The 21920-nt window shown below is 38.7% G+C and overlaps 2 protein-coding genes across 8 annotated transcripts; both read right to left on the minus strand.

Annotated features, from left to right (window-relative positions):
- Positions 1 to 654: 654 nt before the first annotated feature.
- Positions 655 to 9831, minus strand: LOC136676483 (mothers against decapentaplegic homolog 4-like). Of its 6 annotated transcripts, none has more exons than XM_066653550.1 (12): positions 9686 to 9803; positions 8715 to 8740; positions 7553 to 7971; positions 7275 to 7449; positions 6067 to 6093; positions 5716 to 5967; positions 3624 to 3707; positions 3436 to 3486; positions 2918 to 3101; positions 2531 to 2699; positions 2071 to 2209; positions 655 to 1965 (listed from the first exon to the last, which is right to left on the minus strand). In XM_066653550.1, exons 3-12 carry the CDS (start codon positions 7790 to 7792, stop codon positions 1754 to 1756), a joined length of 1533 nt encoding a protein of 510 aa, XP_066509647.1. In that variant the 5' UTR covers positions 7793 to 7971; positions 8715 to 8740; positions 9686 to 9803; the 3' UTR covers positions 655 to 1753. The 6 variants fall into 6 exon arrangements, with proteins under 6 accessions (XP_066509647.1, XP_066509642.1, XP_066509646.1 ...); XM_066653545.1 differs by having other exon boundaries at positions 656 to 1965; positions 3624 to 3710; positions 9686 to 9802; XM_066653549.1 differs by lacking the exon at positions 8715 to 8740 and adding an exon at positions 8253 to 8349 and having other exon boundaries at positions 656 to 1965; positions 3624 to 3710; positions 9686 to 9717.
- Positions 9832 to 10344: 513 nt separating this feature from the next.
- On the minus strand, positions 10345 to 21658 carry LOC136676675 (NAD-dependent malic enzyme, mitochondrial-like). Of its 2 annotated transcripts, XM_066653832.1 has the most exons (15): positions 21520 to 21658; positions 19486 to 19609; positions 18801 to 18934; positions 17567 to 17716; positions 17287 to 17362; positions 17017 to 17178; positions 16674 to 16887; positions 16188 to 16285; positions 15926 to 16039; positions 14991 to 15105; positions 14547 to 14689; positions 14332 to 14434; positions 14171 to 14241; positions 13341 to 13439; positions 10345 to 13255 (listed from the first exon to the last, which is right to left on the minus strand). In XM_066653832.1, exons 2-15 carry the CDS (start codon positions 19591 to 19593, stop codon positions 13094 to 13096), a joined length of 1749 nt encoding a protein of 582 aa, XP_066509929.1. In that variant the 5' UTR covers positions 19594 to 19609; positions 21520 to 21658; the 3' UTR covers positions 10345 to 13093. The 2 variants fall into 2 exon arrangements, with proteins under 2 accessions (XP_066509929.1, XP_066509930.1); XM_066653833.1 differs by lacking the exons at positions 18801 to 18934; positions 19486 to 19609; positions 21520 to 21658 and adding an exon at positions 18258 to 18353.
- Between the last annotated feature and the right edge of the window lie 262 nt (positions 21659 to 21920).

Here is a 21920-nt window from a genome sequence, read left to right on the forward strand (position 1 = left end):
GAAACATAACTAATGAAAGCTGCCAGCCAATATTAATGGTGCATTAAAATATAATACTTTATACACAGAACAGTCATAACATTAACATTAGCTATACTTACTGTCCATTTATACACTCCACATACTGATACACCTCATAGTCCTTTAATTTAAGCATCTTAGCCCCTTTTAAACCTGTCTGTTAATTATCATTAATGAATTTTTTTTAGGCTTGCCCACCTTTCTATTAGACCTAGTCCCCCATAGATTTGAAGTCAGAGACAGTAATTATGTTCTGCTGCTGAACATTTTGTTGTCATCCTCAAACCCTTCATCAGTGGTGCCTGCTCACAGGATGCTGTTAGCTGGATATTTTTGGTTGGTGGACTATTTTCAGTCCAACTGTGAATCACGTTACTTTGTAATAGCCATAAGTGAAAAGGTAATTCCCCATTTAAATAACATGCATCAATTAAAGAGCTCATTTGAATGTTGAGATAAGGTGCACTTACCTGCTTCACCACTTTCTACCTTACAAACAACTTCAATTATGAACTGCATCTGTGCATTTGGATGACAATCTTCAGATCTTTAATGTTACAACACTGATTGGTAACCCTTCCTCAAGTACTAGGATTTGTCACTGGGAGAAATTTATTTTGATGCTATGACAGCCGTGCATCATTTTCAACACATTTATTTACATTTGAACATTTATTTCCAACACGATACATTTTTGTATCTCTAATATGTTTAGCTACAGCAAACCTCCCTCTAAATGCAATATTACTGTATGTTGTGAAAGGTCTAACAAAACACAGAAAATATATCCAGAAATCTGATATGGCCAAAGCTTGTTGGGGCCAGAAACACTCAAGAGATTGGGTGAAGGTTTTGTACATCACAGAAGAACAGGGCCATTAACCGTTACATTAAACGTTTGTTTAAATATCCATCCTCTGGATATAAACTCATGATCTACTTTAGAAAATACATAACTCTGAAGTGTAAAAAGGCAAGCTCTTAATCCTTAATTCATAGTGTAAACCTGTCTGATGAAGTTCTGCATTAATAAATGGTGCCCCCTTTTAGCAGAAGGACATATGTTCTGTTAAGAGTCTGTAAAAGTCCTGGATCCTTATTCACAATGGTTCAACTTAGTAAACGTCATTTAGAGTTCATTCACGAAATACCGTTTCTCTTAGTGTTCAGACAGAAGTCAGTGTTTATCGAGGTGATTCTTCAGCGTGGTCGAGGTTGAGTTTCTGTGCTGTTTGGGTTCCACCCTGAATCACAGTGATTAAACTTAAGTTCTTTCAGTCGAGAGGCCTGTGTGTAGAGTTGACGGTTTTTAGCATTGTTAGTCACCATTCTGGTTTCTATCTTCATGTTTCACGTTATGAAGTGGTAAGAACCGTTAGATGCTAATGAGTGTGAGCTAGTCACAACCAAACTCATCGTCCTCACCTCAGTCATCTGCACAGTTTAGACTAATTTTACAGTTTGGCACAATTTCTCTAATCCACTTGATTTAAGGTTTCAGGGCTTAGACATTGATTATGCTCAACAGACCTTATAATCAACACTGTTTTTGTGTGCAATACTGACTGAAACACTATGCTAAGGTGTAAAAGTCCTAGAGGATTAACAGGAAGATATCATCTGACAGGGCTATTATCTTATTCCAGCTAGAGTTCAGTTGGGGATAAGTCAACTGTCAGATGTTTCTCAAGTCAGTTCAGGGTTAACCAGGTGTCACTGAATGGTTTGCAGGTCAGTCTAGAGGCTGGGGGTCAGCAATGGGCATAGTGTGGAGGACCTCGTCTAGCAGCTGCAGAGCTCTGTGCAGGTGGATCTCAATCCAACAGGGAGTTTCTTTGATGCTCTGACGGGGATAGTCTGGACCCCAACCCTTTACAAAGCTCATTCTTAGAATGCAGAGTCTCCGAAGATCATCCACACCAATACCTGCCGCCGCGGAAAGACCTGGCACACACAAAAATATATCACAAAAATCTGTTACACCAAAACACCTAAATTGTGCAGTATGTGTGGTGTCTGTCTTCTGTTTCTGGGTGTGTGTAAACTCACTGATAGCTGGTGCAATTCCTCCCACAGATCCTGGTCCTGGGATGTTTCCTGCGACGGCAGCCGCCTGCGCAGCTGCTGCTGCCTGCGCAGTAGCTGCTTGCTGCTGCATCTGTCTGTGGCACTGCCTCAGGTCAAACACCTGCACACAAACACATACAGGTTAAGTGCCAGTAAAAAATTGGAAAACTTGATGTAATTCTAACTCTTAACTCCAAGATTTTGGGATTGCAATTACCCTGGTGTAAACACTGGGGTTAGAGTACCGAGTTAAGCAGAGGACAGGATTAGGGGTCAGAGCTATCTTTATGTAAGACCTGAAATCAGATTTGTTTGGGATGTTCCACTATGGTAAAATCACATCAGTTTGTTTCATCATTATAACACAGACTCTATATTTGTATAGTTTAGATTTAAACAATGGATTATTCACTAGGTGAATGTAGGGAGTGGTTAGATTTACCTTGATGTAGGCGCTGGGGTAGATTTTGTGTACAGCGTCTCCTGGAGCTCGACCAGCTTCTCTGTCCAGATAGTAACTCTGGACAAACACGGCATGGTCACTAAGGCATCGCACCCAAACATCACCCTCACCTTTACACTCTAGCTGTACTCCTTTACCAATATGCAGTCTAAAAACAAAAAAACACAGTTTTTCCAGTTAAATTTGAGGGCTCTTTCTCTAACACATGAAAGGCCAGAGATGACAAAACATGAGTGAGGAACAGAAGCCATAAACTTTTCAAAACCCATTACAGCTTTTATTGCAGTTTTGCTGTCCTATTTAAACACAATCATCCTCACAGTAACATTAACAGTTACACCAAGAATGAAGTAGACATCTGCCTGCCTGGCTCTCTCGATGGCCTCAGTGCGGTGGACATTGCTGAGCTGACCCAAACAGAAACGGTCTCCTCCCGATGGATCCACATAACCATCCACCGTCACCACAGGGCATGAGGACGGTACCTTAAATGTCTCTCCAACCTGCACATCCATCTCAAAGTATGCTATTGAGCACCAGTAATCAGGAGCTAAGAGTGAGACAGGCAGGGAGACCAAAAGGGAGACAGAAGAAAACATAAGGAGGACAGCAGCAGAGCAAGTCCTCAACCAATGCAGTTTGAATTGAGAACTACAAATGTGTTCTATTTCTTATGACATGAGTTCACTGTCCAATGTGTCCACAGCACAATTTATCAGGAAGTAGGACGTTTTAAACAGTACTGAGCACAAAAACACTAGGACTAGGTCTAGGGTCAGGAACCCATTTCCTATGTCACAAAACCTGTCCCTACAGAATATTCATTGGATACTGTCAGTGTGTGATATACTATTTGTTACTGTACAGTCGATTATGAGACTCACCTGGATGTGTGGATATAGGTGGCTGAAACACCAGCTCATTATGGACAGGCCCTGAGAGAGAGAGAGGGAGGGAGAGAGCGAGAGAGATAAACTCACAGAATTCTGCATTTTTGTGAGGGTGTTTGTACTCATGTACTGTTGCTCATGAGTGGCCCTGTGGTGTGTGTGTGTGTGTTTGAAAGACTCACAGTACTGAGGAGGGTGGTGCTGTAGATGGCCGTTCTGATGCTGTAGGCTGTGTGGGAAAGTTGTTCTTGGCCATGGTCCTGCTGCTGCTACAGAAGACATATAGGCAATAAGTACAGACGTATATTTGGTGCACAACCCGAGCACCAGTGACAGTGAACTTTGTAGTTTTCGAAAATAGTCACACGTGTTTTTAACTCACACATTACAACTTCCACTTACTCTCACTGATGTATTGTGGTGCAAAACTAATCTGTGCATCTGTAGAGCCAAGGGCAGGCACTGTTCAGAGATCAGTGTACCCTTCCGACCAATCAGAGGACTCGTTAGGCACGTGTCAAAGGCTATTGGCTGAGGTCTCCTGAGTCTGTGACTGAGCAGCTCCTATGAAAGGCCTTCTCCAGAAAACAAACATGGAGGACAGAGGATCCGTGTAGAAAAATGTAACGGAAAACCGGAAATTACTCTTTATCAGATTTCTGATTAAGGAAGTGGCAGAGAGATAAAGGACTATCATGGACCAGGACTATCATGATTATGATATTATGATTATTATTATCATAATATGATCTATGATTGTGAATTATGATTATGAATTATGATTATTATTAACAGGACTATCATGATAGATATTATTATGGGGAAGAAAAAGTGTTTTCCTTGGGGAGTTTGAGGATATTCTGGTCCAAATGCTTTTTAATCTTAATAAGAACTCTTTCTTCCTCGCATTCCTGTGACATGTGGCAGATGTGAAATATCCAATGTTCATAGTATGAACGTCTAAATTTATTTACTGATGAGGAGTCTATTCCCAATTAATTTATTCTGAGCATCAGGCAGTCGGGATGAATCGGACCAACCATAGACAGTAAATGGGATCAACTTTTGGCCAATGATTCAGAGAATAGAAACACGCTGAATCGACTCAGTCTCCGTTTGTGAGCACATTCTGCTGCACAATTTTAATATAAAAACAGACCCAACTCAATACTCCTTCTAAATATGCATCATATATCCTTCTAAAAAGTGGTAAAAAGTGAATTAGTCCTTACTCCATTAGTTTATCCCTGGCTATGTCCTGTTTAAAACAGACAGTAGCTATACGAACAGCACAGTAAATGAGGCTTGAGTCACCCAGAGCACAGCCCCAGAAACACACAGAGAACTTCAGAAGGATTTGCTGACATCTGATCTGTGCTTGGGGCGGCACGGTGGCGCAGCAGGTAGTGTCGCAGTCACACAGCTCCAAGGACCTAGAGGTTGTGGGTTCGTTTCCCGCTCCGGGTGACTGTTTGTGGGGAGTTGGTGTGTTCTCCCTGTGTCCGCGTGGGTTTCCTCTGGGTGCTCCGGTTTCCGTGTTTGTGTAAGACAAATATCCCCTTAAAAAAATACAATTGTGTAATTTGCATTTTTTTGTGCATGTTTTATACAAGTGTGTGAATGTGTTTTGCACCATATTTCGCACTGCAGCTGGAGCAAAACTGTGAGCATATTATATTTTTGTACTTGTGTGTATAGAATTGGTTTTGTGCACCTCCAATATAGAATTTGTAAGGGTGTAACTGTTAAGTTGTATTTGTGGGACAAATTTGTAACTCCTGAAGACACTTTCTCTGTGGCTTCATATTTATTGATACACATGTGTGACTATTTTCTACAACTACAAATTTCACTGTAACAGGTGCTCGGGGGTTTTGCACCAAAAATACCTCCGTCAATAAGCTATGAGTCAGTGCCTGCTTAGGATAATTATGTGCTTGTGTGGTGTGTGTGTGGATCCTAATCCTTAATTCTGGCTTTGAAGTGAAAAACTGGGTTGTATCTTAAAACTGGATATGCCTTACTGTCTGAAACAATATCAATGAAAGACATAACAAATACCCTGAAGATTTATTTTACGGTTCAATAGAAGATTAATCTGACCAGCTTTATTTAGAGGTATTTTTCATTTAGATTTTAACATTCAAATTGTTATAATAATTCCAGAAACAGTTGGATGAACTTCTGTTTAAGCAGTAGAACCAAGGAGTACTAGGCTTCTTGGCATAACTATAAATAGAATACTACTGTAACCTTAACATTACTGTTTCTTACTTGCTGGTCCAGGGGCAATGCTGGGGAAGGCAGAGCTGGAGGCAGAGCTTGCTGCATCAGGTGGTGGCAAGAGGGCAGGGCTACTGAAGGAGTCTGAGAGGGCAGGGCGTGCAGATGTGGGCGGGGCCTGTAGCGAAGGGGCTGGCTGATGCTGAATGGTTTGAATATTGTGAGAACTGTGAGAACCGTCAGAACCAGAGTGAGATGGCTGTCCTTCAAACTCCTCCTTCACCAGGAGACCAGCACTCGGACCTAGCACAGAACATTACACACATCACATAAGCCAAAATACACTTTCTATACAAACAATTATCAGAACAACCAAAAAGGATTTCATAACAATTTCCTCACCTGCACCCAGAGTCAGTCCAGACAGATCTGAGAGAAAAGAGGAAGAATGTTAATACTAGTATCAGTATAAGCAGTGTTGAAGAGCAAATATCTTTCATTTTTCTTATGTTTTCTTTGGTTTGTATGTGGGATTGTGTCTTTAAGACTGATATACACAGATCAATCTTAACATTATGAAAACCTCCTTGTTTCTACACTCACTGTCCATTCTCTCAGCACCACTGACCAGACAGGAGCTCTTTGTAGTTGTACAATTACAAACTGTAGTCCATCTGTTACTCTGCATGCTTTGTGAGACCCTTAGCTACTCTCAAATGAGCTACTGTCTCTGGTTTTACATTCACAAGGTGGACCAACAAGGTAGTTGTGTCTACTAGATTGGACAGTGTTTAAAAACTCCATCAGCACTGCTGTGTCTGATCTACTCAACACCGACACAACACACATTAACACAATAGTAGAACAACAAAGTACTCTTGACCATAAAGAATGGACAATGAATGCAGAAACAAGGGGGTGGTCATAATGTTATGGCTGATTAGTGTATGTAAACAAGTTCTGTTCTGGTCGACTCTGTATTGTGCCTCATCGATAAAGCGTTCCACCCTAAATCACCCTATGATATCAAAGTGAATGGGTGGGGCTAAACTGCTGTAGACTGAAGTGGTGGGGCTAAACTGCTGTAGGGTATATGGTAAGATATTTAGTTAGTCCTCTACATATGAACAAGCTCCACTTCTAAGCGCTTGTTCACAAGTCAAAAGAAGGCATCCAGCATTTTATTTAGTCTATGGCATATAACAATGCACTGTTATAACGTTTTCAATCAAGTTAGTCTTTTAACATTAAATAAGATCATAATAAAAATCTGTTATCTTACATTTAAAATATAGACCAATTTGGTACATAGCACAACATTTCTAGGAAGTGCCTGTCCTTCTACTGCTCTGCTATAAATATTTATGTAAAATGTGGGTTCCTATAATGTGAGAACTAACCTTATGCATTGATGGCAATTACACATTAAACAAGTGAATGCTGAAAATTCATATCGTTGGACGTTTAAGGGTCATGCGTTGAGAACTTACTGTATAAATGTTTTGATTATCACTAAAAGAAATTATATAAAATAGCTGCCTTTTCACTGCTCTGAACTGAGTTTAATTATCTGAAGAGATAAATGCATTTCTGTTTGTGTTCACACTCACCGATGCCTGGAGATGCGACCCTCTCATAATGATACGGGTTCACACACACACTGTCACACTTCAGATCAAAAGCAAACTGACAGTATTTAACATGCTTCAGTTCATTCTTATGGAGATCAGGCCAGCGCCACAAACGAGCATAGATCACATGAGGGAATCCTTTACGGCCTGCCACCTGTAAATATGCACAACATAAAAAAACAACATTATCACATCCTATTGTTAACAGACATGCACAGATGAGAAACAACAACAACAAAAAAAAACATGGCCGTTACCTGAAGGCGGCCATCCAGTGTGCGCTGGATGGTAACACACTTGCTTGGATGCGCTCCATTGGTGGTTACTGCAGTGATGAGTGAGTCAAGCTCATCCTTCTTCTCTTTCAGCTTCTTCACCAGGCTCTCAATTGCCCGTTTTGAGAAAGACTCGCTCTCTCCGCCCTGCCGGTGACACATGAGGCTGTGGACGATGCTTAGACATGCATCATTACTCGTAGGGGTGCTGGAAACAGACATAGTGGGCACGAGTACACGTACACACACACTATGGTTCTCAGATCAGAGAGACACTGCCACCAACCCAATCTTCATTGGAGCTGCACTATGCCACAGAGAGAGAGAATGTCGAATCCACAGCTCGACCCAGATGGTGTGTTTCTAACAATTGAATCCCTCAATGTTCAGCTCCACATCCACTGAAATATGACAAACACAATAACAACTCATCACAATCTACCTCAATCAAACAAACCAACAAACACTTTTGCGAAATACATTGTATGAAATAAAAGAAGTTACATGTACAGGTATGACTGTACTAAGACTTGTGTACTTAAGTTTCTTTATAGTGGTGGTGAATGAAACCATGCATATAAATGCTTACTGTTGAAAATAATTTTTCTTACACTCTTCCTCACATGAACTCTAAGATAATTCAGGACGCAACCACCTTGGTGACTTTGTATAATGTAATTACCATGGGGTGCCTTTTGTTCCAACCATTTGGGCCAAGCTGAAGACAGACTGGATGTCCCCAACACAGCAGGGGTCCTCCGTTTCTGTTAACCTGATTGCTATGGTAATTAATTAGGTGTGGTTAAGGGTGGGAGGATCACTGTGTTATTCTTAAAAGGGTATTTTACAGAGAGAGTTTCAGACTTGTTTAGGAAGAGACCCATGCGCACCCAATAAACTTCATTTTCATCTCTACTTTTCGAGTCTCCTCTCCTATTTTCAAGAAACAACTTGCCAGCAGAAGAACAACAACGTCCAGCGACGAAAGCAGGAACAAAAGAACAAATTTTAAAAGACAACATTACCAAACAAAATGATTTCCTCCATCTAATCAACCCTACTAGTTTTAAGAATATTTATAAATGTTTGTGTGTGTGTGTATAGGAAGGATAATGATGAAGATGAAATAAATAAGTATCTTTACCCCACAAAATCCAGTATGTATCTCTCCTGGTGATTTAAAATCCAAAATCCAAAAACAATTGTCAGATATCGGCAGCGTATTCAGAACCAATTCATGTAGTAGTTAACTTTCTATCAGGAGCTTTTAAAGGAGACCATCAGGTTCCATTCATTACCACTGCGAATTGTTCTGACTCTGGATGTTTCTCCAGAACCAAAGCACATTCGGTCATTTTGTGTACACCTCAAACAGATAACAGATAATATAACACGTTACGCGCTAAGTAATATATAAACCATTTTATAAACAATCAATATAAACAGTGATGTCTCTATCACAGACACTGGGTTTCAAAGTTTAACTTTTTGCAGATGAAACCTGAGTGATGAATGGGGGGCGTAAACATGCAAGAGTCTGTGACAAACGAAACCATCAGAAATGTACACGAAATGTAAAAAATAAACTGCATTAATATACTAAACGGAAAAACTAAAACTGTCATGTTAATCACAAGTGAAAATGTATGCAAACCGTCACCAAAGCTGAATTTTTACTCACAAACAGCCTGAAATGTGTTTATGTGGAATTGCCCGTTCCGCCTTAAATGGCTCAGCCGTCACGATATGACGAAGGTGCCTACTGCTGTAACTGCAGCGCCACTTAAGGTGGAACGGGACATTCCCAGTGAGAAGTCCACAACAGCTGCGGCTAACGGCTAACGTGCTAGGAAACAATAAGAGCGAGTTTATTTCGTTAGTAAAACACATGAATAAACCCTCGGCGACTTGCCAAACCTTTAATTTTTCTAACAGTGTGATCCCAAGGACAACTGTAACGCAACTTTACCCAGAATGTATTTACATTCAGCTTGCTTACATTCATAAAGCTAGAGTATCTTAATCGTGCGATTTCATACATTAGCCTGTTAAAACGGCTTAATGACGCATTTCATGTTGATTTAATGATATTTTAAAGACGATATGAAGACTTACGATTCAAATCTAGAGTGCTTTGTAAGCCATAAACGTGTTTAAACGCGCTGGAAGATAACGCCGCTGCAATATGGCGAGGGGACGGTAGACAGTATTTTTTTCCTTTCACACTCATTTTCAACACCCGCCCCGCCCGTTTTTCGCCACATTCATCAGCCTTTGGCGGAGAAGTAGTAGGTATAAACTCCTAATCAGATCCCTAACCAGTCACAAGCCAAGACGGGTGGAAAGACGAGCCAATCGCAGCCAAAGAGTGGGCGGACCTTCCTGAAAACGGGTAGAGACAAAGACAGCAGTATTTGTTTTTGTTTTAAACTAGACGATAAAATCGTGAATGTAGGTGATGTATTCCCAAAATGTGTGAAGATTGAATGTAACATTTAGAAGGTTCTGCTGTATTAATGATGCACGGTGTGTTATTATTTTATATACATACACTCATATATATATATATATATATATATATATATAAATATATATATATATATATATATATATATATATATATATATATATATATATATATATATATATATATATATATACACACACACACACACACTAAAAACTGTGATACTGTGACATCAGTTCAAAACAAAACAACAGAACAAAAACGTCTTATGTAAGAGAAAACATCAACAGAAACACACTTAGAGGAAGAAACTTTTATTTGGGGACACTGCAAATGCACACTGAACCAAAACATGAATGGGTATAATAACACATCTGTAGATTATATAGTGAAAAAAAAACTCTGCAAACATGGTAAAAAATATATTAGGTTATTGGTCCTGAATATAAATATGAGTGCTTCATACTGAAACTCATTAACTCATAAACACCATAATGAGCAGGGTGTGCAAACACATTGGTATTATTGTATATACTGTACTCAATATCTCTTATAACATTTTATATTCAAGGTTTAATATTTGCTGATAAACTGTTCATAAATAAAGTTAACAGCAATGTAGGGCTGTGCTTATTTTGTGTTTTTACGCATGTTAATTCAGTTGATGGCAGAATAAAATAACAGACAATAACAAAATGGATAGAAAAAAACATCAGTATGCAAAGGGAAAGTAGCAAACAAGGTCATGAAGCCACCTAAATACATGATCATTTGGGGATCAAAGGTACCATTTCGTACAAGTTTAAAAGTAGTTTATTAACAGTTACTAATTAGGTCTTAATTCCTTTTTGACACATGAAAATTACCACCAAAATTAATGTTTTCTATATGACATTTTCTGCTCTGAATATCAGGTGGTCCTCTAAATAACAAATGAGTTGAGCATTCAAAATATGTGTGACAAATTGCAATTAAGTATTTAGGCCTTAATAGCAATTTATTAACTAATGTTAAAACAATAACTGTGTTATATAAGTAATCTTACTGTAATGTGGAACCAAGGCAATCCTGGACAAATACTGATGTGCACTGTCACCCTAAAGGTAAACTAATTCAAAGATAAATGCTGCAAAAATAACAGATAAATGCATTTGTTCAAATCAGCCAAAAAATTATCACAGTCACTAATGAGGTATCAATTATACACGGCAAAGTAGTAATACACTGATACAGCGGTACCCATCTAGACTAAAAAAAGAGTGTGTTTGTGTGGCTGAATCAGAATTTCAATTGGTAAGAAAAAAAAAATCAAATGGCAAAAGCAGTTTTAATTCAACAATGACTTTATGTTCAAATAAATTTAACCTGATTACTCTAAGATAGTGAATAGACTGTAGATGTCTCGCAAAAACCAGAAGCTACTAAACTTGTGTGTGCTTTTACATCACCACCATGACTCACTGCAAACTACAGCTAGTGTTTAAGCCTTTAGCCTGCTAAATTTATAGAGACTAACTACAGTTTAAATGACAGAAAACTTCAATATGACTTTCTTAAATGATCAGCTCCGAAAGTATTTTAATACATTGTCTTTTACTGATCTGTGAAGCTAGTTCTATACATTTATTTTCCTGATATATGTCTAAATAAATTTCAGGCTCTGTCTAAACATTTGTCAGTGACCCAGCATGGCTGTAATGTACATACTAATATTGCTATGTTAATTTGGGTAATTATTTATTTATATATTTATGATAAACATTTTTCTCACTGCTGTTTTACCACGCATAGCCACGACACTAATATAATATAACCAATTGAATATAACATACAAACACACACTACATTACTCAGGTATCTGCTATTCCTTTGTTTTTAAAATGTAGGCATTTGTATTATTTATAAATGTGTGTGTGTCTGCGTAGAGTAGGATAACGTTGTGTGTGCATGTTCGTGAGGGGCTTATATGTTTGAGAATGTGTGTATAGCATCAGTGGGTATGTGTATGTGTTTGAGGAGTGTCTTGATGGGCGGAAAGGCACAGGATTTAAATGTATACATTCAGTCAACAGGATCGAAATGAATGGAAAAGTTGAATAAACTATAAAATAATCACATTTCATACGTGGAAAATAACTGAAATAACATTAAACTCTATAAAACAACACAAACACAGAATAAATACCAATAACATCTGGAGTGGTTTTAGCTCAAGTATACAGCTGTTCTCTTCGCTCAGTTCTTGTTCATAAATCAACTGTTATAGAGTAATAACTAAAGCTGAAACCAGAGTAGACAAGCAAGTCATAAACAGTTTTCACAAATTAACTCTGGAAAATGTCAGGAAAATCAGGTCCAGACAAATTCCGGAGTTGCCCTTTTACACATGTAGTGCACAGCCGGAGCTTTTCCATGTCAGATTTGTTTTTTCAGCTGTGTTCTGTGATATAAGCATGGCGCGGCACCTGTGTAGCGCATGCAGGAGGCACGGCATGAATTCACTGAATTCTCCATAACATTACATGCTCTGTTCATACTAGGCTCAACTGGACATTACGCAGATATTGTACTAGGGGGCTGACAGGATAAACTCCAGATATTGTCCGTTATAACTCTTACGAACATTCACATTCACACATACAGCTTGCCTGTATGTCCGTAAGGTCTGGAAAATTTTCAGGTTACCAGGCATGTGTGAAAGGGGCTATAGGTTTCTGGATCAGAATCTAGGGTTAAGGTATAAGGAGTGTGCAAAATCCCATGCCAGTCATAGATTTCTGGAAAAGGACTTAGGGTGTAGGGTTTATGTTGCTGGTTGTGCAATTTGGGGTAAAACCTGTAGGTTTAAGGATTTAGGGTAAATAATTTAGAGATTAAGTTACAGGGTTTAGGGCACAGGATTCTAGGTACAGGGTGCAGAGGAGTGTGAGACACCAGGCTAGTCACTGATTTCAGGATAAGGATTTTGTGCTCAAGTAAAAATGTACAGGGTTAAATGTGGGGTTAAGGGTTTAGGACAAGGAGTGTAGGACTAAAGGTAGAATGTAGTACTGAATCTAGTCCAACAGAGGCGTGTGGGAGACCCCAGGCCAGTCATAGGTATCAGGGAGGAACGAGTCGTAGTTGGTGTTCCATACTTTGGATCTGACGTATGCTTCTTTGTCCGCAGGTTCAGGATAACGGAACGCCATTCCCTTTGTGTATAGATATTCTGCCACCTATACATACACACATGTTAAGTACACTGCTTTACCACATACCTACACACACACACACAGTATGACCATAAACATGCATACACACCTTAACGGCCATCTGTACTGAGACCTCTCTGATGTTGGAGAGTGGAGGGTAGAGTCGTCCTTGAGAGAGATCCTCATCAGTCAGCTGACCAGCTAGAGTCTAATTAAGAACAACAGCAACAACAACAAAAAACAAATGAACAACAAACAAAGAAACAATAAGTGCTGAATACAATCAATATATAAAACAATAATGAACAGGAGCATGTTTATTACTGTGTTTCATCACCATCCCTTTAACAGTGTTCAGTACTGGCCTGGGAACTGAGGAACGCGGATTGTTCTAGTTGTTAAAGTGGACTTTGTTCCTTCTTGATAAAATGTTTAAGTTGCTCTGGGTCTTCACTGTCTTGATCTTTACATCGGAAAGACCAGTCTAGAACCCACAGACACTGATGAACTCTCACTTTCATGCTATATTAGTATAGTTCACTCACTCTCTGATTGCACATGAAGAATGTAATGTGACTTTTGTTGCTGTGACACACTGGATATTTTAGAACACAATTTTATTACCACTTAGTGTCAAAGGAGCTTTCACAGACATTCAGTTATGAACACACCTTCACACCAGACTGTGAAAATTGTGCTTGGAACAATGTAGATAATGCTTTTACTTTTTTTCATGAAAGGCCAAACGATTATCATTTCCGATAACAATATGAATGTTACCACGGCACTGAAATGGACTGAACAGAAATGATAAGATAAGATTCATCTGAATATTGGTTTGATTTATCTAGAAAGAACTCTTTTTAAAACTGGCCAAAGGAACAATAAGGGTTTAGATCTGAATGTGATTTCATTATCCACAAAATACTTCCTATTTACCTTTGCAGCCTCAAGGAAAACTGTGTCACTAATGTGTCGAACTCCACTGAGGATCACTGCCAGAGCCACACCTTAAATATATAACATATAATCCATGAATGTAACTATATAAAATAATTATATAAAATAATATATATATATATATATATATAAACACTAACCTGGGAATATGTAAGAATTGTTGCCTTGTCCAGGGATCAGGATGCTGCCGTCCTCCAAAGTAACAGGACCAAATGGACTCCCACTTGCAAATAAACACCGACCCTAACACACACACACACACACACACACACACAAGAACTAATAAGCATTGTGGTGCCTTCCTCTGTGTGTTACACTTGTGTTTGTGTACACTTCTCTTTGTTTATATGTGTACCTGCGTGAGTCCATAAGCATCCTCTGCAGTACACTCTGCTTTAGCGGTGGGATTACTAAGGGCAAAAATAATTGGCCGTTCATTCAGTGACCCCATTGTTTTAATGACGTCATGAGTAAATAGCCGCCCAGCTCCAGCCACTCCTGAAAAGGGATATTGCACACTTGTAAACATATAGATGATAATTACATACATCTGAACACACCTACAACAAATAAGAATTTAACACACTTCAACAAACTTAAACACTACACATAATGGCAACACACACCTATATATACTGAAAAAATGTTAAATGCCAGGATATTCCTGCACAAGTAAAACAAACCTGAACACACATAAATACATTTGCATACCTTATTGAGTTAGAATTACAAACTGGACTACACTTGGACATTTAAGTGCCACATACACTGAATACTCCTGGACACACTGTAAACTCACCAATGATGGCAGTAGGTTTGAGGACATTAACAGCATCCAAGAAACTTTTCACTCCTTCGCCTGGACTTGGGTGGACAAAGGCCTCCTGATTTGTGTCCATGTCCTCCTCTCTACCCTAAAGACACACACACACACACACACACACACAGTCTGTATTACAAGGGTTGTCTGTGCGTCAGTTCCTGTGCGACAGTCAAAATATCTCTACAGCCCTGGTGAGATAAGCAAAACGTTGATTAAAATTATGATTTAGGCCTGACTCATATCCTATTATAGTCCGTTTCATAATCATTAAAATCATTAAATTACATAGGTAAATCAAGGTGTGTTTATTTCACTGTGACAAACACAGAATCAGTTTTACAATTAATCTTTTACTAATGTACTTTTTAAATTTCATGCACTTCTTAACAAAAGATAATCCAGTAAGACTGTTAAATAGTCTTCAGTTGAATTATTTTCTATGTAATGACATCATTTGTGTGTTTATCATCTCAGGCCAGGAAAGTTTGACATTATCACAAGAGAAGTCTGGAAAATACGGTTTCATACATTTTCCTTATTTTTAAATTTAAGGTGCATGTAACTCTTTATTTCCTAAAACAATTTTTACTCAAATTTAATTTCTGTTGTACTAAGCATACTTTTTGCATGCATACAGGTTCTGCTACTTTGGAAAAAATGATCAGAACTCATTGTCAACACAAAATAATTTTAGCTTGACAATGAGTATGTTATAAATAACAATCAGGAATTCTTCAATTTAATCTATAAAAATCTACTCCTCCTAATTAGCAAGTTCACCCAAACCTCAGGAGGCAGCATTATTTCCAGAGACTCCTAACCTTTTCTGCTATATTCCTTCGTTTTGTTTTTGTGGAATTATTAAAATCCGTTATCCCCATCTCCCCTATTTCTTTCTCTATTTCTCTCACCTGTACGAGCAAGCCATATTTATCAAACATCCAGATCTTCCTCTGAGCCTCTGCTTGGGACATGCCCTCCTCTACCATCGCCATGACGATCAGGTTTGCGATGCCCAGTGCGGCCTGCAACAGCCAACAAAACATTTTTGGCTTTTCTATATATCTGAATACATGAGGACAGATCTGTGAATATATATGTGTGTGTGTGTGTGTGTGTGTGTACAGTGAATGTATATATGTGTGACAGTGTATGTGATCAAAAGTAGGGTACCTCTCCTGCTCCCAAAAACAGAACAGTGTGGTCAGTGATTGGTTTCCCAACAGCACGCCGCGCTGCTAATAAACCAGCCAGAGCTACTGATGCAGTACCTACAAACAAACATGCAATCAATTAAACTGGTATATCAAATAAAATTAAAATCACATGCAAACTGCAAATATATATAATCAGACACGTTCACTTTTGGAAGTTTTCGTCTTTAGTTTTACACTGGAGCTACAAAGTTTAACCCTGTAATAAAGACCCATACCTGTCAAGCACCTGAAATCCTATAACAAGCAAGACTGGGAAAAGAGTTCATTTTCAAAAGTACAGCAATTGGTCTCTTCAGTTCGCAAACATTTACAGAGTGTTGTTAGAGGAACACGAGATAAGATTTGGTAGGCAGTATTTAGAGAGAGAGAGAGACAGAATGAGTGTGTGTGCATGTGTGCAAAAGAGAGAATGTATATGTAAATGTGGGTGTGATTGTATTACCCTGAATGTCATCATTAAAGGTGCAGTATTTGTGGCGATATTTCTTCAGAAAGCGGAAAGCATTGTGGTTCCCAAAGTCTTCGAATTGAATGAGTGTGTCCTGTCCGTATTTATCAACCACTGCCTCCATGAACTCATCAATCAGATCATCATAGCGTTGGGAGCGGTCCCGCCTCTGATACAGTCCCATATAGAACGGGTCTCTGAGCAATGTCTGATTCAAACCACACACACACATTAATATGGAAATAGAAATGAACAATGTTAACAGTATTTCAATATTTTTTCTACATCTATACACACAGGTAACAAGCTTGTTGGTGGTGTGAGTTAGAGTTCAAACCTCATTATTCGTTCCTACATCGATACACACAGGTAAACAGCTCTCAGGACGGATCCCAGCACATGCTGTATAAAGGCAGAGTTTTCCAACTGGTATTCCCATTCCATACACTCCAAGATCCCCCAATCCCAGAATTCTCTCACCATCAGTCACAACTACCGCCTACTCACGGAATACACACACATACACAGACACACGGAGACACTTACATAATTGTTTATCGATATTTACTTTTAGTTTATTTACTAATAACCAGTTGTGTATATTTACCTTCACATTAGTTTCTGGCCAATTGTCCAGGATAGACCGAATATGTCCTCGGTCCATAATGGAAATAAACAGGCCTCTGTACAACAAACACACTTTACTTACTTGTGTCCAAACTTCTATTTGAAGAGTTTTTATTCATCAAATTTTTTTATATTTAAACATTAACAAATGAAGTTATTAATCCATAACAGGGCTGACTGTGGTATTGCTATCACAAACATGGACTGACGTAGAGTTTATGGTAATATGGTAATGTAAGGTAATCAAATAGTGTACTCACTTAGGTCGGCGAAAGATATGTCCATACTGTGTGCATGCGAGGCCGACGGTGGGAGTGTAAACAATTGGCATCAGGGCCTCAATGTCTTCCATGAGCACACGATAAAACAGACGCTCGTTACGCTCCTGAATCCCCATCAGATAAATATACCTTCAAACCAAAACACACACACACACATACTCTAACTCTAGCATTTCAACCCTCATCTAATCTATTAAGAAAGGGTATTGTGATGCTCTAAGATATGATAAGACAGGATAATCCTTTATTATCCCTCAGTGGGGAAATGCACTATAATGATGACCACCACTTATTTCCCACATTGCAAAGAACACAGAAATGGACAATAGCTCAGACATGCAGTTAAATGCCAATGAGTTAAGATAGACCGTTTATGATATTTAATTAATGGAATAATTATAGGAGGACGTTTGGGTAAAATAATTAATTAGTGTTAAAAACACTTAATGTATTAAATTCCAGTGTGGTAACACATGTTAAATTTGGCAACACTAGTCTCGAGACAAGCCCAGTAACACAGCACTGAGCTGAAGTCTAGCAGTCTTACAGGAGACAGGAGAGTCAAAACAGTTATCCAAATTATTTTTGTTAGTACAGCACAGCTAGCATTAGCCATTTTCTCTTAGCACAAGTAGATTTGATAGCATTAGTATTTCCTGTAAGTACATACAGCACAGTAAGCAGAGTCTCCGTTTCCTAAGAAAGTGCACCAAAATATTTGAGTTTTTTTTCTTTTTTTTTCCAAAATAACATTGTGATTTTCGCATGTTCTGCTCAGAAGTAATACATTCATAGAATAGGTTTTTATTTGCATAAATTATTTTGCTTATACCTAAACTAACAAATGCACTGTTGTGAGATCACACCGTTGCCATAACAACTACCACAAACACAGATACACAGAAAAGCTAACAGCAGTGGCCAGGATACACCAGTCTACAGCTGATAACAGGCGAGTGATTGTGCTTCTTTCATTTCTAAATATCTTGTTATTAAGTACTTCTCCCCCACTGAGTTTCAGAAACTTTCCTGATGAATGAAGCTTGTGGATGAGGTAGGAAAGTCAATACCAATAAACCACAGAAATTGGATAAAGGCCTAAAGTTGAAAATGCCAGCTTTAATGCAGTGATTACTGTCGCTCAATCCATTGAAAAATGTGGTAATTAATGTCTGGTGTGTATGATCAGAGAGCATTGTGGGTAATGTAGTACTTCTGCAGGGGGTCAGAAATCTTGCGGAGGTTCCTCTGGAAACGCATGGCCTGAATGTCCTGCGTCTCAATTTTTGGGGGGAGCAGTCCCTGCAGTCCCAAAATCTGCCTCTCCTTCAGAGTAAAGGCCATTCCCTAAACACACACACACACACATATAAACACACTCACCAAAGGGTTTTTAGATGGAGCCTCTGTTTTTTCTGTTAATTAAACAATATTTGCAGTTATGAAGCTCACATTGCCTCTGATATAGATGATATTATAATTTATTTTTAATTCTGTATTATTTTCTTCACTTTTAACAGTGTAACTGGAAACAATACCTTATTTTGCAGGAACATTGAAATATGAATATGAATGAACAGACTAAATCAGTGGTCCCCATTTTTTATGCTGTATACCCTTTTGTAGAAAAAATATTTTTGAGCCCCCTATTCCAATACACACACACACGTACAGTACTGTGCCAAAGATTTAGTTTAAAAAACAAACAAACAAACAATCTCTCTCTCTCTCTCTCTCTCTCTCACACACACACACACACACACCTTTCTGCTGAGTCATGGTTCTAACTGTTTCCAGGCTCTAACAGACTTGCTGCCTGTCTGTCTCTCTCTCTCTCTCTCTCTCTCTCTCTCTCTCTCTCTCTCTCTCTCTGTTTGCGTTTTTGTGTGTGTTTGTACCTTGTTAGTGTGTGGATTCAGCATCAGGGGCTTCCCTTTCTCTTTAGTGTGAACCCAACGACACACACTCACCCATGGCCTCACACTGGCGCGAAATCTACACAACATCTTCAGACACAAATAACTGCAGAAAAATGCAAACAAAAACACACTTAATACACTCATAACACACATAAACCTGCAGAAAACAACAATAGCATACACAACTACATTTAACTTACATTTAGCCAACAGAGGCTCTATTCTCCCTATTACAGGTCAGTTAAGCATCACAATGATTCTGAAGATGTGATTTTATGGAATGAATTCTACCTAGTTTTGCTTTAATCCAATCCGGTGATCAGTTTTATAGAAATAAACACATAAACATATACTCTGAACAGCCCAGAACACACATAATATACTTAAAACAGCCCTGACACCCCCAACATACAGAGAGAGAGAGAGAGAGAGAGAGAGAGAGAGAGAGAGAGAACATACACACTGCATACACTTAGAAGAGCCCTGAAGCCATATGCACAAGCACAAATGCAACAGGCCTGAACACATACACCATACATATAGAACAGCCCTGAGCCCACACACACACAGATTCTCAGACCATGCCAGAACACATATAAACAAGCATCATACAGTTAGAACAGCCCTCTGTGCGTTCACACACAAACTCACACATTAGGATTAAGAGTCAAAGCAAAATCTGTTATTATTCTCTGTAAGGCTGACACTAAATTAAAAGCAGGAACTTTAATCTTCTTACTCTGGTAAATCTCAGAGTTAAAGTTCTTAAACAGAGGAACTGAAGCTGCTGAGCTCAGTTTCAGAAAAAGGAACAGAGAGACACACTGTGTATTTACTATTTCAGGCAAATGATTTACTGGAGCATCAGGAGAAAATGCTTCATAAACCTTTTTTTATAACGCAAATTTATTACTGCTCATACCTTCACATCACAAAGTTCAGATTAAAAGCCACAGTTATAAATACCTCAGAAAAGGCCTAATGGCTTCTGTCATAACACACAGGTCTCAATTATACCAACATATCTGAACATAAGCCGTGGAAGGTCATCACAATCAGGTACTGGTTTATTAAGCCCCTGTGTTCTTTCTACATCTCTCCCCAAACACTATGCCCTCCTTTGTGATCACCTTCTTCAACTCTGAGCCCTGTGCCCTGATTAGTGAACACTTTGCCCCTGTGCCCTTTGGGAACTTATTTTAAGATGGGTAAATATCTCAGATTCTCCTGCTCCACTTTCAGGAGGAGGTTATCAGAAACAGGAGACACAGCGAACACTATTCTATATTTAGACAAAGCATGTTTTCTCAAAGGTGTGTAGTAGCTATTTACATTTACTCGTGTGCATTTAGCTACTTCAGAAAAACACTGATGAATATGTAGCTTCCTGAATATTTTTGATTTTTTTTTTAACATCAACTGAGGTATATCAGTGAGTAAAGAAGTCTCCTTTTTCCTTAGACTAGTTTCTTCCTTTTACATATAGCCCGTCTTTCTCTTTTCTATATTTATTGTGATTTTGCTTTATTGCTTAGATAAAATGATCCATAAAGAAGAAAAAGAGTGGCACACACTTCAGATTCTGAGCTGACAGGCGCTGGGTGTTCAGAGAAAATCCACTGACCACACAATCAACACCTTTAGCAATGTCCTTAGTAACAGTTGTTGAAACGATCAGAAAACACAAGCAAGCTGAAATACGCTGTTAAATGGAATTTCTCCGTTTTGTCTTAAAAGCTGTTATAATCTAACGCCAAAAACTACTTCTATGACAGCTGGACATTTTAAGGTGGACAGGACACATTCCTAATAACAGATGCAAATAAGCACTAAAATACCCGCGTATAAACAGAAAATATGCTAAAAATATGTTTTTTTTACATTACGTTAATGTAATTTTATTTACCTCTTTTTAATTTAATCTTCAATAAACGTTACGATAACGTTACCGTTATTAGTACCAGAAACACGGGGTCTGATGCTGTTCATTCATTAAACAACACTCAAACTCACCTTTCTGTCAGGAACTTCAGTCTTAGCACTCAGTGCTCAATGGCATCGTTAAACTGAATTAAAGTGTGATTAAACCGAATAAGACCGAATTAAACAGAGCGTTAAAGAATGCTGCTTCGGATACAGCGCCGCAGACCCGGATGTATTCGCGTGCTTGCGGAATGACGCTGAGCCAATCAGAGCATAGATCAAGTCCCGCCTACCTTCTGAACACTTGTTTATAAGAGTATTTTAATTTAAAATAACTATCACACGAATATACCGTAATTCACATGATATGCTACTACCCAGAGACTCACACTGTAATCATGCTAGGAGTGTACAAAACGCGTCAGCTCAACTGTCAGATTTGTTGTTCAATGCTACCTCGTTGTCTGAAGATTTTATTTTCTCGCTGCCAC

Source organism: Hoplias malabaricus, chromosome X2, assembly GCF_029633855.1.
Source record: "Hoplias malabaricus isolate fHopMal1 chromosome X2, fHopMal1.hap1, whole genome shotgun sequence".
In the NCBI taxonomy this organism is placed as follows: domain Eukaryota; kingdom Metazoa; phylum Chordata; class Actinopteri; order Characiformes; family Erythrinidae; genus Hoplias; species Hoplias malabaricus.

What these genes read in the sequence shown, in the direction of transcription:
- LOC136676675 (XM_066653832.1), bottom strand. Translation starts at nt 19,593, where the DNA reads ATGTTGTGTAGATTTCGCGCCAGTGTGAGGCCATGGGTGAGTGTGTGT. An exon ending in CATATCTTTCGCCGACCTAA is followed by an intron (nt 17,363 to 17,566) that starts GTGAGTACACTA and finishes TTTGTTGTACAG; the next exon opens with AGGCCTGTTTATTTCCATTA. An exon ending in CTTTAATGATGACATTCAGG is followed by an intron (nt 16,286 to 16,673) that starts GTAATACAATCA and finishes GTTTGTTTGTAG; the next exon opens with GTACTGCATCAGTAGCTCTG.
- LOC136676483 (XM_066653546.1), bottom strand. Translation starts at nt 7,792, where the DNA reads ATGTCTGTTTCCAGCACCCCTACGAGTAATGATGCATGTCTAAGCATC. An exon ending in TGGACTGACTCTGGGTGCAG is followed by an intron (nt 5,968 to 6,066) that starts GTGAGGAAATTG and finishes GTTCTGTGCTAG; the next exon opens with GTCCGAGTGCTGGTCTCCTG. An exon ending in AGGAATTGCACCAGCTATCA is followed by an intron (nt 1,966 to 2,070) that starts GTGAGTTTACAC and finishes TGTGTGTGCCAG; the next exon opens with GTCTTTCCGCGGCGGCAGGT.